Below are 18,854 nucleotides of genomic sequence, written 5' to 3' on the forward strand. Positions count from 1 at the left end.
TGTTGGAAAACGATTAATAAAAAATAATTTTTTAAAGTTTTAATAAAAATTATAATTTATTGTTTTCTTTTGTGAATGAAACTTATTAGTCCCACATTGTGGAGTTTCCAATTTTTAGTAGTTTTAAGAAACTATATAAACCTTTTAGTCCCACATCGGAGAGTTTTTCTTCTTAAGTTGTATTTGTCAATTATATAAACAAATTCACTACTTTTGTAAAATCTATGGGAAAGGGGTTGCTCTATATTTAGAGGGACCCCTAAGGGAAAAAACATTTTATATTGTTTTCTCAAGTGTTCGAGATTTTCCTTTATGGTTTTTTCGGAGTTGTCAAGCTCAAGTTGAGCATCTACTATATATGCTAGTAGTAGGTGTAGTAGGGTGATTTATCCTGGAGATATCCGTCCTGTGAGGGCTATAGCATCACTCTTGAGTGTAGCCGGGCGCTAATGTCTTAAGGGAAACGTGTTGAACACGTGGCTCACTCTGTTTTTCAAAGTTTTTTCTTGTTGTTGTTGCGGAAATATGAGGAGCTCGTCCGTTTCATCAAATCGATCACTTCCATTATAAAGGAGATAAGTATCAATAACTTTTGCTTATTTGATTTTTCCTTGTTTTTGATTATTGCACCCAGCAGAATATTCAAAACTTAATTAGAGATCGAGCAGCCACGGGCTCCATCAGTTTGAGATGAGTACAAATGTAAGCACAGTAAGCTGATCATAACATGTCTACGTACAGTAATGTTACTAAGTAGCTTCTGTGTGGAATACTGGTCCAGCAGTGGCAGTCACACCTATCTTATATTTCTTCGTTCAATCTTTGTTAGTTTCTTGGTTGGATGGGATTGGCGATTTATCAATTATTGCGCTCATTAATCAACAATGATTTGCCTACGGGAATTGAATCAATAATATTCGTTACTAGTTACTACAATCCAAGAACAAAGCCATCCTTGATTACTCTCCCTTATACTTTTAGGGGGGGGGGGGGGGGGGGGTTTGATGCAATGTTTTGACTATTCAAAACCTACTCTCGTATCGTTATTATGCATGCACGATCCTAAATTCAGTATCCAAGCTATAAATACCGGTGCCACTTTAGCTAAGAAGTAATATCCACACAAAAATAAGCATAGGTTTATTTGTACTATAAACCTAGACTTTGAGAATTAAGCACACAGTGAGATAATCAATATGGCAGATCGTAATGGTTTCTTTTACTTCCTTCTTGTGAGTGTTTTAGTATCGATGGCAATAATATCCTCAGATGCACTCTCAACCTCTTTTTATCAAAAAGTTTGTCCAGAAGCCCTTCCAACTATTAAGAAAGTGGTCACCGATGCTGTAAACCGTGAGCGCCGAATGGGCGCTTCTTTACTTCGCCTCCATTTCCACGATTGTTTCATTAATGTAAGTTTAAACATATTGGTTAGCTGTTAATTATCAAGTTAATTGTCATACCAAGTTAAGTTGTATCTTAGTGGAAGGTTGATAAAAATCTAAAACTCTAATGACAACTAGTCTGACTTTATTTTCTGGTGTTTATAGGGTTGTGATGGATCAGTTCTTCTTGATAAAACATCAACAATCGATGGGGAGAAGGGTGCAGCAGGCAATATCAACTCAGCAAGAGGATTTGAAGTAGTCGACAGGATAAAGTCCGAAGTGAACAAAGTCTGTGGTGCTCAAGTTGTCTCTTGTGCTGATATCTTGGCTGTTGCTGCTCGCGACTCTGTCGTACAGGTAAACACAAAGTTAATTATATTTGATTCAGGATAATTAATTCAACACCCAACTAATTAAAGAAAACAAATGAGTTATTGATAGTGTGTTCATGCACATGCTTTTACAGTTAGGAGGAAAAACATGGAAGGTAGAACTAAGTCGAAGAGACTCGACCACAGCAAGCGAAGATGATGCCAACAATTCCTTACCATCACTGTGTACACATATATCTCACTATCGGACACGTGTATACAGAAAGGTACGTGGAAAGCATGCAAGCCAAAACATCAAAACATGATGCGTCACGAAGCACCAAATAAACCCCTAGGAGTTGCTTTATCTCATCCCCAGAAGAGGGGCCAAGATCAACGGTGGAGAGAAAGTTAGCTGACACGGACTGACAGGGTATATCCGTCTGATTTACTATGGTTTTTTTTATACTAAGGATCGCATGTCCCCTATTTTATAGCCTGCGGGTATTAATTTCCTCTTGAAAAATTGTATTTCGCCAACTAACCCGCTTCACGCGGATATTCCCGTTTCTGTTTGAAATAATTTATACAGAGAGAACGTGTTGTGAGTAAAGAAGGCAAGTTTACGCGAGACTTCGTCATCAACAAAAGGGCACGTGATGGAGAAGACGCAGGAAGCAGGAAAGTCCAAAGCTTTGTCAAAAGAAACACCCCGGACAACCCCGATCATCACCCGAAGCAAACAGAAAGGAGATAAAACTAAAATGACCAATCGAAGGCAGGATACCGCAGAAATCACTTCACCCATGAACGCTAATTCTGTTGCAGTGGCGGCTCTCAGAGCAGCAACGATAAAATACGGGGAAGCTGTGGTAGTCCCGAAGGCTGCGGAGGCTAGCAATACCTTCGCCATGAGTCAACTTAACCAACCAAGGGAAAGGGTGGATGAATCCAGAACATTCCAACCCGCGCATCTGCTAACCTTTGGAATGCCGCTAACAAATAACCAGAATCAAACCATACCGGCGGCTCTGGCACCGCAGAGGGGCGCTCACTCCAATTTGGAAACACCAGCAATAGAAGCTGAACCCCTGCCACCTTTAGTACAGACCATGGAGGAGGGCGGCGCCACGGCTGTAGCGGCACGCGCGGGGACTCCCAATCAGGGGTCCAACCAATCACACCAACTAATGGCTGAGCTCGAGGAACTGAGGAGGAACCAACAGGTTTACGCAGAAGCTGTAGCTCTGTTGGCCAGAGAAAATCAAGATTTAAAGGAGCGGATTGCTCTAAGCACAAAGACCAGCCAACAACTTGATGAAGCAAGCTCCAAAGCACCAGAGCCAAACCAAGACTGTAGAGTCGTCCTAGCGACTAATGAAGACGCGACAAGGAGACGTAGCGTATCCGACCCGGATTATGACGATGGAGAGTCAGACGGAAATGAGCTGAAGAATTTAGAGCACCAACGCGCAATGGAGGAACTACGGGATGAGATGATGGCAGAGATCAGGCAATTGAAAAATAAACAAGGTGGGGGAAGGTTAGAAGAGGTCATGAGAGAAGCTAACTCCACGCCCCTAACGCATCGCTTGGCCAACACCCCTATTCCCCTGAAATGACCTGTCCCGACGTTCGAATGCTATGATGGGTCCAGCGACCCTGCTGCACATGTTCGGTACTACAACCGTGTCTTAGCTAGATGGGGACAGAACGACGCCGTACTCTGTAGATACTTCCCGTCAAGCTTGAAGGGATCGGCGTTATCATGGTTTGATAATCTGCCACCAAACTCCATTCACTCATACGACCAACTTGCAGAGAAATTCTTAAGAACATACATGTACAACAAGACTGTAAACACCGCGATGGATAAGCTCTTTTCACTAGCAATCGGCTACAAGGAAACCACGAGGGAATACACAAACAGATGGCATAGGATCTGCCAAGCCATAGGAAGTGTGGACCCAGTGGTAAGCATCAATTGCTATAAATGGGGCTTAGACCGAATGAGTCCCCTATTTGTTGAAATTCACGGAAGCGTGCCCAAGACAGAAGGCGATCTCCGAATAATTATCGAGAAACACGCTCGACTTGAAGAAATTCAACGGGAAAACCCGAGGGCATATCCGCAGAGGTCTCATCGCACCAATTCAGCAGAACAAACCAATGGGGCCAAAAGGGGTTGCTCAGATGAGAGACCTCACGAAGATAGAAAGGAACGGAGGGATGAACGAAGAACAGGCGACCGAAAATTCGAAGATCAAGTTTACACGAAACTCAACGCTAGCTATGCTCGTATCCTACGAGAGATCAAAGGGAGGGAAAACTTAGAATGGCCATGGTCTAAGGGAAAGCAACCCCCGAGATCCGAGAAGTCTAAAGATTACTGTGAGTATCACTGTTTCAACGGACACCAGACCGAAAAATGCAAGAACCTTAAAATAATGATCCAAAAATTAATTGATGCGGGAGAGCTCAAACATTACATACGGAAGGAGGTTACCGAGGACAGATCCAAACGAACCAAACCAGTCCAACTTCCGGAAGAAAACCGAACAATCAACACCATCTCGTGTTCCGAAGCCACAAGACCCTCACTCACAGCACAGATTGGAAAAAGGTTACGGAAGCAATTCGAAGATCGCTGCGAGTTATATAAGGTCGATGGGATAACAGTGGACGAACATGAAAAATGGATGGAATTTCCTGTCATCTTCGATGCCGAGGATATCGAAGAAGATATGGAAGACCATAATGATCCCTGGGTCCTAACATTACCAATAGCTGGATGTAACCTCAAAAAGATCCTCATAGACGGGGGAAGCTCTGTGAATGTCCTATTCTATGATGCATTCAAGCGGATGAAGCTCCATGATGAACAATTGATGACCTCTTATCACACCATCTACGGATTCAATGGAGCGGCCACGAAGCCCTTGGGAGACATTGTGTTACAGGTTAACGCAGGGCCCATGAAGCTGGATACCCGATTCAGTGTGGTGGATACCCCTTCCCCCTACAATGCCATTATTGGACGACAATGGGTACACAAGCTCAAAGGAGTAGCGGCAACATACCACCAGTACCTCAGATTTCCAACACCTGAGGGAATCATGGAGATCAAGGGAGATCGAATCGCTACACAAGAATGCCAGGCCACTCAGGATCATATCAACAATGAGCAAGAAGAACAGCGAAAAATCCGAAGAGTAAGAAATCAAGAAACCACGAAAGAGAAAGCCGTAGACCTATTCCTTAAGGAAACTACAGGAAAAGGCTTGACGAAAGAGGATAATGTCCGAGGCTCGGAAAAAAGTACCTCAACAATCAACAAAGAACAGAAACACGCCAAATAGCAATTAAAGAGCGCCCCAGTCCTCGGAAACCCGAAGCCTATGTTCACACCAGTGGAACCCACAAAGGAAATCAACATAGGAACGGAAGAAGACCCGAAGATGGTCAAAATTGGGACCATCATGGGCGAAGGGAGAGAACATTCCTTAACCAAATTACTTAAGGAATATGCGGATGTGTTCGCCTGGAAGTTAGGAGATATGCCGGGGATTGACCCAAAAGTAATCCAACATGAACTACGCATCAAACAGGGCACGCCCCCGTTCAGGCAGAAAATACGAAAAGTGGCTCCAGAATATCATGAGGCGGTAGAAACGGAACTTCGGAAGCTACTAGATGCAGGATTTATCAAGGAAGTCAACTACCCTACCTGGATATCCAACATGGTCATTGTTCCTAAGAAAAATAGAGGGGTTAGAATATGCATCGACTTTACTAATCTCAACAAGGCATGTCCAAAGGACAGTTATCCCCTGCCGAGCATAGATCAACTGGTTAAAGCAGTTGAAGGATACGAGGAGCTGTCGTTTATGGACGGATACTCTGGTTACAACCAAGTAGCCCTGGCAGAAGAAGATCAGCCACACACAGCATTCTATACACCACATGGCCTTTATTGCTATACCAGAATGCCTTTCGGGCTCCGAAACGCAGGGGCAACATACCAAAGGATGGTCGATGCTATCTTCAAACCATGGATCGGAGGAACCCTAGAAGTCTACGTGGACGACATGCTCGTCAAAAGCAAGCTGCGTAAAAATCACCACCAGGACCTGAGGAATATCTTCAATGCAATGAGACAGCATCACATGAAAGTAAATCCGGAGAAATGTACTTTCGGTGTCACCTCGGGGAAGTTCCTCGGTTATCTGGTGACGAAAAGGGGCATCGAGGTAGACCCAGCTAAGATTCAAGCCATAGTAGAGATGCCGTCACCAAAGAATCTGAAGGAAGTGCAGAAGCTCAATGGGTCCATAGCAGCGTTGGGAAGATTTATTGCACGGTCTTCGGACAAGTGCAAACATTTCTTCAATATTCTTAAAAAATGGAGCAGGTTCGAATGGACCGCCGAATGCGAGGAAGCATTCCAAAGGATCAAAGAACATCTAGCTTCAATCCCCATCCTGCAGAAGCCAGACCCTGACGAAGTTTTGGCACTGTACATAGCAGCGACGGAGGACGCAGTCAGCGCGGTATTAGTCAAAACCAATACAAAGATAGAACAGCCTATCTATTACGTCAGCAAGACACTCAATTCCGCGGAAAGAAATTACACTAAGATTGAACAACTCATCCTCGCACTGGTATGGGCTACCAAAAAACTGAGAACCTACTTCCTAACTCACTTCGTCAGGGTACCATGCAAAGCACCATTGGAAGCAGTCCTCAAAAGCACGGGAAAAGTGGGCCGAATAGCCAAATGGAACACCCATCTGGACCAATTCAACATCATTCATGAAATTCAACATTCTCAGAAGTCCCAAGTTCTGGCAGATTTCTTAGCAGACCTCCCTCTAGACAACGACGAAGAGATTAAGGGAATACCGGACGCCGAGGAAGCAATCAAGGATCCAATGGATATCCTCGAACCTGCGAGTCATAGACAATGGGAAGTCTTCGTCGACGGATCTAAAAATAAGGAAGGAGCAGGAATAGGTATTGTCATTATCACCCCAACTGGAGAAAGGATCATACAGGCACTTAGATTGGAATTCAAAGAGCATACCAATAACATTGTTGAATACGAAGCTGTCGTACATGCCCTACGTATAATAATAGAGATGGGGGTAACCGATGTAAGGCTGACAAGTGATTCGCAACTGGTCATACGGCAAATTGGGATCGAATATAATGTGTACGATGACACCCTTTCAGCTTACATGGCATTGGTCCAAACATTGGCATCACAAATCCCGAACATTAAGTTCCAGCACTTATGCAGAAGGGACCTCAGGCACACGGATGCCCTAGCATACATATCATCCATGCTGAGGGATAAAAATGCCGAAGGTATTAAAATAGCAAGGGTATACGAGCCTTCGATTGCATCTCAATTCTCCTTCGCTACCAATCAAGATACGATGGAAGAATATATCGAAGACCTGGTAGGAGAAGACATCCATAACGACTTTGATGAAGAAGACATCTTGTCAAAAGCAAATCAAGACGAAGATTTCAGCAACGAAGATGACTGGAGGGTGACAATACATGCCTTCCTCGACAAAGGAAGCCTACCTGCGGATCGGAAGCAAGCTAGGAAGATGCTCTCCAAAGTGGGAAGTTACGATCTTCGGGAGGGGGTCCTGTATAGAAAATCCTTCCTCGGACCATTACTACGCTGCTTGTCCCGGAAAGAAGGGCATCGAATTCTAAATGATATCCATTATGGTGACGCAGGGAATCATAGCGGTATGAGATCACTAGCTGACAAGGCAAAAACGCAAGGATATTACTGGCCGACCATGATACAAGATGCTGCGAGGATGTCCCGACGATGCGAAGAATGTCAGCGCTTCGCGAGAAAAATCCACGCGCCGGCAACAATGTTAAACTCTGTCGATAGCCCGTGGCCATTTGCAAAATGGGGAGTAGACATCGTCGGGCCTTTCATCGAAGGATCAAGGAAGAGACGATTTTTGATAGTAGCCACGGACTACTTCAGTAAATGGGTGGAGGCTAAGGCCTTGGCCAGGATCAGAGACGCGGATGTGTTCACTTTCATATTCCAGAACATCATTTGCAGATTTGGTATACCTGCTGAAATTGTATCTGACAACGGCAAGCAATTACAGGGAAAAAATATAGACATGCTCTTCGACACCTTCAAAATAAGAAAGAACAAGTCCACCCCCTTATACCCTCAAAGCAACGGACAAGCGGAAGCTACCAACAAGACCCTCGCCCTTATACTCATAAAACAATTAGACGAGCATAAGGGAAGATGGTGCGAACAACTGCACAATGTCTTATGGGCATACAGGACAACACGAAGATCCGCTACCGGTAAATCCCCATTTCTTCTTACTTATGGAGCTGAAGCAGTCATACCTACGGAAATCCTCATGCCAACCACGAAGACCGAAGCCTGGGAGAAAAACCTCACAACAGATATGATGTTAGAAAGGTTGGACGACTTGGAAGGAAGAAGGGAAGTAGCATTGCAAAAGATGGAAAATTATCAACGAAGACTAGCAAGGGAGTACAACAAAAAGGTAAAGCTACGAAATTTTGTAGAGGGACAGTATGTGTTGAGAACAATCCCACGATATCAGCAAGAAAAGAAATGGGGAAAGTTAGCACCTACATGGGGAGGACCGTTGATGATCCACGACATTGCGGGTAATGGTTCCTACTACCTTCGTAATCTAAAAGGTGAGGTCCTCCGGCATCCTTGGAATGCTAAATGGCTCAAACCATACTTCCCATAGAAGCAACGCAGATTTGAATCTGCTGGGAGTGTACCAGAAGAAGAAATGAGCCTAACCGCCCCACATGTTTCTATCTCTGGAAGAGGAATTGCAGACCTCAACTTATCAATCAAACAAGCTTTCAAATTATCAAGTCAGTGGAATCTACCTACAATATTGGGGAAAGTAGTTAATCTACAATCTCTCAGGGCTCCCCCATCAGTGTCCATAAGTGTAGGACCAGGGGGAAGGCACCCAGCAGAAAGAGATACCCAACCAATCTTAAGGCAACGGGTCGACGGAATGGGGGGCGTACATATTTTACACCCTATATCCTAGAACGTTGCCCCGGCCCCCACCGTCTGGGAATCCTCTGGCCCAGGATTTGCCAGCGGGGTGACAGGTCTCAAGACGATCACGAAGGTACCTTCCTTCAGTATCGCACTCAAAAACACTTAACAACTTTTGTTTTGATTTTTCACAAACTTAAAATACAAACACTTAAAACAACATTGTAGGTATATCAAGAAGAGGATTCATTTCATAAAGGGTGATTACAAGAAGTGAACGGCCAAAGTCAAGGATACACAATCAAAAAACATCCTTGTTACATGGTTACAAAAAATATAATTATGCCGCGGACCCTACAGAACGCTGCGATCTCAACCTAGTTGGCGGTCCCGTCGTCAGGATTATTCCGAAGACTTGATGGGACGCTCCCACCAGAAGAGGGGCCCGAGGAGCTGGGCAATGCAGCAGGAACGGGACGACGAGGATAGTTCTTCACGAGACCATGTTCATTCCTTAGGCCAAGTTCTATCCTCTCCAGCATCTTGTTCGTCTCCTCAGCCAATTGACAACGAGCCTTATGTTTAATAACTGTTGTCCGCTGTTGGGCTTGGGATAATAACGAAGATAGCCGATTCACTTCTCTGGAAGCAGCACCAACGGCCTCCTCGCGGGTGGCTGCTAAATTCTTGAAGTGATTGGTTTGTTCCTCTTGCTGTGCTAAGGAAGATTGAGCCTTTTCAAGTTCTTCATTTGTGACGCGAAGGCGTCCCTCGAGCTCTGAAAAAGACAACACCACGGAGTTAGCGTAGAAAAAAAACAAGATCACACTCGATGAATTGGGATTATACCTTCGACACAAGCCGAAGCCTCTTCATACTCATTAACAACCGCATCTCGCGCTTCATCAAGATGATCATATTCCGCGGATAATTTCTTATAGTCTACTTGAAGGTTGGTGAGAGTAAATTGACAGGCATCTAATTCTACCTGCTTCATCGAGTCCATATGACGAAGGTGGTCGACCTCTTTATTTATCTCTGAGACCCCTTTGCTGAGTCTGTACATGCACACTTCAAAATTCCTCTCAGACTCAGCAAGACGAGCTACATCGGCACGTGACGCGGAAAGAGCATTGCTGAGAGCGTAGACTTCAGCACGAGCATTATCTCGTTCCCTGGCAAGACCGAGCATATTATCTTGAACCCCTGAAAGAGACATGGATTGCGCCGTCTGTAATTCTTCTTCCAATAGCTGAATCCTAGATTCCAACAAGGAAGTACGCTCACGGGCTTCCCGCAGATTATCACTGGTCCACAGCAGTGTGCCATTAAATAAAGCACGATCATGGTTGTACAGATTTTGCATGTCGACCATCTGAACATGCCGCGCGCGCCATACCTCAGCCCGAGCATCCCATTTCTTAGCCTCACTCTTAATCTTCTCAACCAAATCTCTAATACGAGATTTTTGCCGAGCTCTTTCGTTTCGAAGCCATATCAGCTCGGGGATCCTACCCACTGGACATAGGGTGGGGAGACTCAGACAGAACAACTAAGAGATAAAAGAATGACGACATACGGCGAGGGAAAAGAACCAAACCTGTGAAAGTGGAAACTTGGCTACGAGTTTGCTCTAACTCAGCGCGCACTGCAATAAGTTCTGAACGAAGATCAGCCTCTGCTTCACCCAGCTTTTCTTTCTCCTTAAGGCTTTTCTTCAGCTCTTCTATCTCCACCTCAGCCGCAGATAATTCCTTTTCCCGGTGACGAAGCTTAGCCTCGAGCTTCAGAGATTTCGCTTTAAAGAACTGATACAGCACGTGGTTGCAATGCTCGCTCCTCATCATCTACACATCAAGATGACAAAACATTATTCAACCGAAGCGTCCGATTCTCACGTACAAGCATGTACGAAAATTTACCTCCAGCACACACTACTGCGGGAAGCCATATTGATACCCGTCGGCAATAGCCATCATATCGGCAACAGAAGTAGGAGGCTCCGGTACGAGGGTAGCTTCGGGAACAGTCAACCTTTTTCCCCAGGCTTCAGACACCTGCGCCTTCGAAGACATCTCCATCATGCGACGGGTATACGCGGTTGATTCCTTTTCCCCAACAACCACAGGAGCGGGATGAGAGACAAACAGAAGATTCTTCTCCTTCAACCAACTCATGATGGCGTCCTCAACCTCAGACATCGGCGACTGGGGAAGACTATCGGCGGGCGCGTCAACAACAGATTTTCCTTTCTCTGACTCGACCCCCTCAGCATGAATGTTGGCATGCTCCTCCGCGCCTACATGCACAGCAGGCTCCTCCGCACCAACACCTCCTACAGTAGCATCCCCATTACCATCACCACCAAGAACATCCCAATTATCATTAGGGGAAAGCAAAGAGAAGTCCTCGGGAAAATCGAGGGCTTCGTCAAAGAACTCCCCCGTGGAATACATCCGATCGAAAGAAAATTCTTGAGAAGTGGGAAGGGTATCCGCGACATCACCAGCAGGGACGGAAACATCCCCGATGACAACACCATCCGCCACCACATCTTTGTTCCTTCCTTCATCACCAGCGTGACCAGCGAAGACCTCTTATTCGACATTGATAGGGGAGGTACCAGTACGTTCCTCCCCATCTGTAATCTCGTCCTCAGCAAACTCTTCGTTCACTGGACTGGTAACTTCTTCTTGGGCCTCAACCTCGCCCGTCACCGTAGTAGAAGACTGCTTCGGCCTAATCTTTTTCTTCTTCAATACCTGAAACCGACACCACAAAAGGAATTATTTTTCCCGTCTGATGGAAGTTATAAAAACGAAGCGCAGCTAGAATCTGCGTACCTGAGCAGCTGAAATATTCTTCGGTGGGGGTATAGCACCGGAACCATCCTCCTCGTCTCCCTCTACGACATCCAGGGCATAAGGAAAATTCATACCCGCAAAGTTCAGACGCCAGGGGAAGAAATCTCCATAGCGAACAGGAGGAGATTCGCGCAGCTTACTATTCTCGGTGGGCCGCCATCCGCGGGGACCGGGAATCCAACCGTAAGCCCACGGACCAACTATCTCAATAACAGTGGCGTGCCACTCGTAGTCATGATCGCGCTTGATCCTTTCTCGCGCGGGGAAGAGTTTCCGACGACTGGACGCCTCCGTGCCAGGAACATACTTCAGCTTGGCATCGCTGACCTCATTTAACAGACGAATCTCGCCTCGAGGAGCAGGGAGATTCCGAAGGCTGACACTCCACGGCTTGCGATTCCTACTATTGACGTAATCACCGAAGGAGTTATTGAAATTCTCAGGAGTATACCATTCCTTCTCCAAGGGATTGGGGACGTAGCAAGTCATCGACGTCTCCCCCTTACTCCGCAGATAGCATTCCTTCAGGGCGCGAAGATAATTTCCCGATAGTGGGATACGGAACGGCTATGAGTATTGGTGGAAGAACCCTCACGACTAGCGAGCACGTCGTAGTAAAAGGAATCACCCGATTTGTACAAAGGCAGCATCAGACCAGCCTCGAAGGCCCCAACCGTCGTTAACAAATGAAATTCATCGAATTCGTACTTGGAGATAAGCTCATACGTAATATCATCCTCGGTGGCATAGAAACGAACCCCGAAGGCTTGAAGCTCATGCTTTTCCTTGAATATTTCAAGATCGATATGCTTGAAGGTTACTTTTTTCCTGCTAACAGAGACACTGCGTATCAAGGGAGCAGCCTCCTCCTCCTCGGCGGGGCCGGACGAACTAACAAACGCTTCAGACGCTTTTCTCTTCACGGGGGGATTCTTTGAAGATTCAACCCTAGGAGCTACGCCCTTTGTATTCTTCCCTTTAAAAGTTGGAGAAGACCGTAGATGATGCTCGGGCACTAACGAACGTAAAGGAGGAACGTCAAAAGCAACAGCGCGGGGCGGAGCCTGCGTACTCCTAGTATCTTCACGAGGACGCACCATTGAGTGATTAAAGGCTCTTCGTGAACCAGACGGAATTATCGAAGGAATCTCTTCCCGAGAGGACGAGGCTTTCGCTCCAGAAGAAACTCGAATCCGACGAACATCATCTTGAGACTCTCGACGCTGAGGAGATCTCGACAACCTAGATTCAGGAGTCTCATAAGTAGGCCGCGGACGGTCAGACATGGCTGCGGAAAGAATAAAATCAAGAACAAGTTACACACTATAACCAAAAATCAAAAAACACATCCATAGCAATACAACAACGATAACATAGCAACCCTAAAATTAGGATACATGCTCAATATTTCACCCTCGAAGTAATGGCTTCCTTAATTTAAGATGAAGAACAGGGGCAAACTAGTATGCAAGCATCAGAAAAAGTTCTTCATCACAAACAAGGAACAACAGTAGCAGAAAATTCACAAATCAACACGGCATAAAACAGTGAAATAAAGAAAAGAAAAACTCACCGGCAAAAACAGCAAGTAGAAGAAACGAACAGGGGAAGATCACAGGTGCAATGAAGGGAGAATTTAAGATCACAGGTGCAATAAAGACTGACAGAATTTAAGATCACAGGTGCAATGAAGACTGACAAAGAATTTAAGGTCACAGGTTCAATGAAGGCAGGCAGGAAATTTAAAGGAAGAATGAACTGAGAGAGTGTTTAGGAAGAATGAAATTAAATTTCCTCTCTATCCTTAAAATACCCGAAAGAAAAGAGGAAATTAAGGGAGAAATAGGAAAACGTGCCCGTTACATAAGCAGTTAATGCACGAATAAAAGACGTGCCCAAGTATCTAGGAGAAGTTATTAGGAGTGAGAAGAATGTGCGACGATAGTTTTTCTTCAAGGCACCCATTAGCCATTTAAGCCCGAAGAAAAGGGGCAAATTGTGTACACATATATCTCACTATCGGACACGTGTATACAGAAAGGTACGTGGAAAGCATGCAAGCCAAAACATCAAAACATGATGCGTCACGAAGCACCAAATAAACCCCTAGGAGTTGCTTTATCTCATCCCCAGAAGAGGGGCCAAGATCAACGGTGGAGAGAAAGTTAGTTGACACGGACTGACAGGGGCAGAAGACACTTGTCTGACACAAGCAGACCCCTCAACTACCCGCATTAAACACTCTGAGCAGTGCACGTGTCGACCAACCTATGGAACGAGCGAAGATGCCTCCGCGGGATCGAGGGGGAAACGCAGACCTCCGCGTGATGGACGCAAGGACACGAGAAGATAAGGTTCCAACGGTCTTCAGAGATGGGTCCCACGTTCCAACCTTATAAATACCCAATCTCCACAAAGAGGAAGGAGATCGAAAAAACATCAAGAGAGAGAGAGAGAGAATAGTAAGGGTAAGTTAATCCCTTAGTGGAGAGAGATATGTAAACCCAAAGTCATTCAACTATTCGTGTAACCGTGAATAATATAGTAGAACAACAAACCCCGTGGATGTAGGCCTTAGTGCTGAACCACGTAAACCTTGGTCTTATTTACATTTCAGCACTTTACATTCATTTAGCTCCGCACGTATTTGCTTATATGTTTTGTTTTCCTTTAAATACTTGTATCCCATGCATGATCGCCACGCACGGGGAAGTTGGAGGAGGCCATGATAAACCCGAAGGTTTTGAGCCAATGAATCCGCATCAGGGTATCATCATCGTAATCTCTTTAGACGTTAACGATTGATTGTGGGCATTCGGACCCCCACGTAGTTCGTGTGTCCACAATCACCTTTCATGGACCTTAACGCTCTCATAAACAACTTCAAAAACGCAGGGTTAGATGAAAAAGACCTAGTTGTATTATCAGGAGGACATACCATTGGGCTTGCTCAGTGTAGCAGGTTCAAAAATCGAATTTACAATGAATCCAACATCGACCCATTATTTGCCAGGAACCGAAAGTTGATGTGTCCCGCCTCCGGCGGTGACAACAAACTTGCTCCTCTCGATCCCACGGCTGCCAAATTTGATTCGTTGTACTTTAAAATTTTGGTGAGGAAAAGAGGTTTACTTCATTCAGGCCAGGTTTTATTAAACGGTGCCACAACTGATGCATTGGTGAAGAGATACAGTACCAATGCTGCCGCTTTTTCAGCTGATTTTGGAAAGTCTATGATCAAAATAGGAAGAAATAAGCCATTGGAAGGAAATTCAGGACAAATTCGTGTGAATTGCAGAAGAATTAATTAAAAAAAACCACAATTTGCTTATATAAATGGTTCAGTTAATCTATTGTACGTATTTGTTTTGTACTTTGTTCCTTTTTTTCGTTTGCTGTCACTGCAAGTGTAACTATAAATCTTCCTTTGTTTATCATCATCAAAGAGGAACAGAATAATTGGTGATACACATTTTAATTCAATAAAGATATTTAAAAAATTATTAAAAAGTTCAGTATAGTATGTGGTTGATGCAGCTAGTTAAGAAAAAATCTAGAGAATTTTGATAAAGAACTCCCGTTTTTTTATATCCAAAAAATAAATGCCCCCGTTTTTTTACAATTTGTTAAAGTGCCCTCACGTTAGTTTTTCCATCTAGTGTTAGTTAAGTCTAATTTACTTTACATATTTGCCCTTTATTTATTCCCACATTGATTTTATACATCATTTTTCAGGCTTTTCGAGTCCGGTTCAGGATCGTTACACCGCTTTCAGGTTCGTTACCTCATTCCCCAAAAAGGGTTCATCATCTCAAGTATTTTGGGGTTTTTGGTTGGAAGAAATCGACCGTCTACGACATATTTTTAGGTTCGTCGAGTCCGGTTCAGGATTGTGACAACGATTTCAGGTTCGTCGAGCCCCGTTCAGGATCGTTACACCGTTTTAAGGATCGTGGGAACATTTACCCTCCCCTCCAAGAAGATGTAGTTCAGGGGTAAATAAGACTTTTAATCAGAAAAATAACTGCCACCTAGCACTTAACTGGATGGAATTTGTCTTTTGAATAAAACAGGGTACTTCAACAAATTTCAAAAAAAACGAGGGTATCTTTTTAGTGTAATGTGAAAAATAAGGGTACTTTATCAATAAGCCCAAAAATCTAGTAAAATTTTTTGAGAAAATCTCAGTTGTGAATAAAAATGCATATTTAATTATTTTTTTCTTTTGAACACCGAGAATCCGAGATCGTAAATTCAAGAGATATTCGTAATTGTTTTTTAGCGGGCAAGATTCATTTCCCTACGTGTTCTAGTGGCGTATTTGGCTCTTGTGTAACCGAGAAATCTAGCATTTTTACATAATTTTTCTGTTCTGCCTAAGTTTGTGTTGGAGTGATGCAGAGTTACAGACTGATACCTTGTCACATCAGCCGATATGGATTTGATACAAAACTGATATAAAAAGATACAGATCAACCGATACGACAAATATAAATACGACTTTAAATTAAGAACTAGGGAAACTTAGGGGTAGACCAGATTTTTTTTTTTTTCTTACCCTCGGGCCCACAATTAATTTCTGCTACAGTTGTACCCAGCATTATTTGAAATTATTTTTAACGTGTGGAAGGACGTTAATACCCTCAGCCATTCATACAGTTCTATTAACTCCCAGAAACGGTCCGCACATTTATTCCCCGCCAGTTTCTTACCGTTCTTCTTTATCTATTCCTCTACTCCTCCATTAAATCTTTCCTCCATTAACTCTGTAACGGATCTGCATAGATTTTCTTCTTCATTATTCAAAGAAGACAATCATCTGTTAGTTTATCAAACCCTATAAATCAATTTCAAATAATAAAAAACCCTAGAACTACTTATTGTTTAACCCTGGAATTCAGTTTCAACAAAAATGGATGAAACACCTTCGAAAACGCGTCTTCATAAGAAGAAACAAAAGAAATCAGGTATTGAAACTAGTTTTAATCGTTGTATTATTGCATGCATTCAGGTATTGAAACTAGATTTGATTATTTATTTTTTTCGATTTTAACTTTTGTTCTTGATGTTCAAGACGAAGAAGGAGAAATTCAGTCGAAGAAAAAGAAAAACAATGGTGAGATTTAGCATTTACTTAATCTGTTAGTGTTTTGATTTTGTTTTTACCATATTTTTCTTTTAAATTTTAAGTTTTGTTGTACCAGAAGCCGATGATGAACCAGAAGCCGGAAATCCCCAGAAGAAGAACAAATCTAAGAACAAAAACGTTTCTGGAGTAATTTTCATCCTAAATATGTTTACCCATAATTTATTTTGCTCTATAACTTACCCACTCTTTGATTTTAACATCAATTTTACCTGATGATATTGAAGATGAAAAAGAAGAAAGTGATAGTGACTAACCACTGGTGAAGATGAAAAAGAAGGCAAAGAAAGATGTTGTGAAGAGAAAAGAAGTCTCGGGTATGCATCTTCACTAATTGATGTGTGATTCTGCATAAAAAAAACTACATAACAAGTTGTCTGAGTGCATAACAGGTTATGCATGAATAGTTATGCATTATGCATGATAGGGTATGCAACATCAAAATAAATGTGCATAACTTGTTTTGCAGATGCATGACAGATTATGCTTTAAAAAAACACTGCATAACACCCATTTTTAAGTGTTACTTTTTCATTTTAATCTATTTAAGTGTTAACATCATTGTTACCTGCTAATGATGATAACCTAGAAGAGGGAAAAGTGGAAACTGATGGTGAACAGCAGCAAAAGGAGACGAGAACCAACGTAAAGCCCGGTGCTGCCAAGAAGAAAAAGAAAGTCTCTGGTATGCATTTATATTCCTTCATGTGTCTGTGATTCATGTTTGCATAACATGTTATGCAACAAAACAAATCTGAATAACATGTTATGCATAATAAAAAAAATTGTGCGTGACTTGTTATGCAGAAGCATAACTTTTTATGCTTACCAAAATTACTGCATAACCTGATATGAATAACTTATTTATTTGTGTGTCAATAAGATCCTGAAGCAACCACCCCATCAAGGAAGTCGCGGAGATTAAAAGATAAGGAATCACCTAGTTCACCTAAGCCTGAAGCAGAAAAGAAAACAAAGACTAAAAAGAAAGCTGCACCAAAGGAAATTTTGGGTGATGATGATACAGAGAATGGAGATGATAACACAGATGATGAGAAGGAAGTAGATGATGACAAGGAAGTAGATGATGACAAGGAAGTAGATGGTTAGATTTTCTTGTGATATATTGTTTCTTTAGTGTAATTGATTTGTTTCAATATTGGTTTGGTCTGTTTCAGTTAGGAAAGTTGTTGATCAGAAGAAGAAAAGAAAAAGACATGAACTCAAACAATCAGAAGACCTGAAAAAGATGAAGAAGAAGCAATCTGAAACATCCGAAAGTGAAATGGAAGAAGAACAAGAAGAAGAATCTAATAATCAATGTGTTGTCTATAAACAAGGTGTGTTGAATTCCTGTTATGCATTAGTTAATAAAATTCTTTTATCATTTACGTGCTTATTAGATTACATATGCATGATATGCTATGCATTCAACTGTGTGTTTATGTAATTTTAAGAAGTACAACATTATAGGTTATGCAGGGTACACATAACCCTGCTTAACACTTTGTCATTTTTACATAAGGCATAACTAGTCATGCATTCACATTTGCAGCTGCATAACTAGTTATGCAATTATTTATAAAGGTGCATAACATATTATGCATTCATATTTCACCAATTATTTATAGTGCATAATTGTTTATGAAAATGCCTGAGAAGTAGGCATGAGTAGTAATGCAGTTCCAAACAGCAGTTCTAAAAAAGCGTTTTTTTTTTCTTTTGTTTATGCAGTAAAACACAAATCTACAGTTCAAGTAGGTAATTATAGAGCAGGTTTTCTAAGGGTAGGTCACTTGTTTGACAAGATAAGAGAAAGAGATGGTTTGACTTCGTTGCAGGCTAACATGATGAATGTGTATCCGTTTGGGAAATTCTATAACTGGTTATATGCTGCAAACATGGCGTACTTGGATGGTAAGAGCAACCAGCTGATGGATGAAGTCCTTCTATCATATGACCATGATAATTTGAATCAATATTCGTTCAAGGTGTCCGAAAACAAGTCGATACAGTCAACGTCTAGTGAGCTTGCAGTTACTTTTCTGATTCCAAGAATTAAGGAATGCAAAGGAAATGATATTCTGACTT

The 18,854-nt window shown here is 42.8% G+C and overlaps 1 protein-coding gene across 1 annotated transcript; it reads left to right on the top strand.

Moving 5' to 3' along the window:
* The first annotated feature begins 1,130 nt into the window (after positions 1-1,130).
* Positions 1,131-14,929, top strand: LOC113320663 (cationic peroxidase 1-like). Its single transcript, XM_026568556.1, has 4 exons — positions 1,131-1,412; positions 1,551-1,745; positions 1,855-1,937; positions 14,463-14,929. Exons 1-4 carry the CDS (start codon positions 1,197-1,199, stop codon positions 14,926-14,928), a joined length of 960 nt encoding a protein of 319 aa, XP_026424341.1. The 5' UTR covers positions 1,131-1,196; the 3' UTR covers position 14,929.
* The last annotated feature ends 3,925 nt before the right edge of the window (positions 14,930-18,854 follow it).

This window comes from Papaver somniferum, chromosome 11 (assembly GCF_003573695.1).
Source record: "Papaver somniferum cultivar HN1 chromosome 11, ASM357369v1, whole genome shotgun sequence".
Lineage (NCBI taxonomy): Eukaryota > Viridiplantae > Streptophyta > Magnoliopsida > Ranunculales > Papaveraceae > Papaver > Papaver somniferum.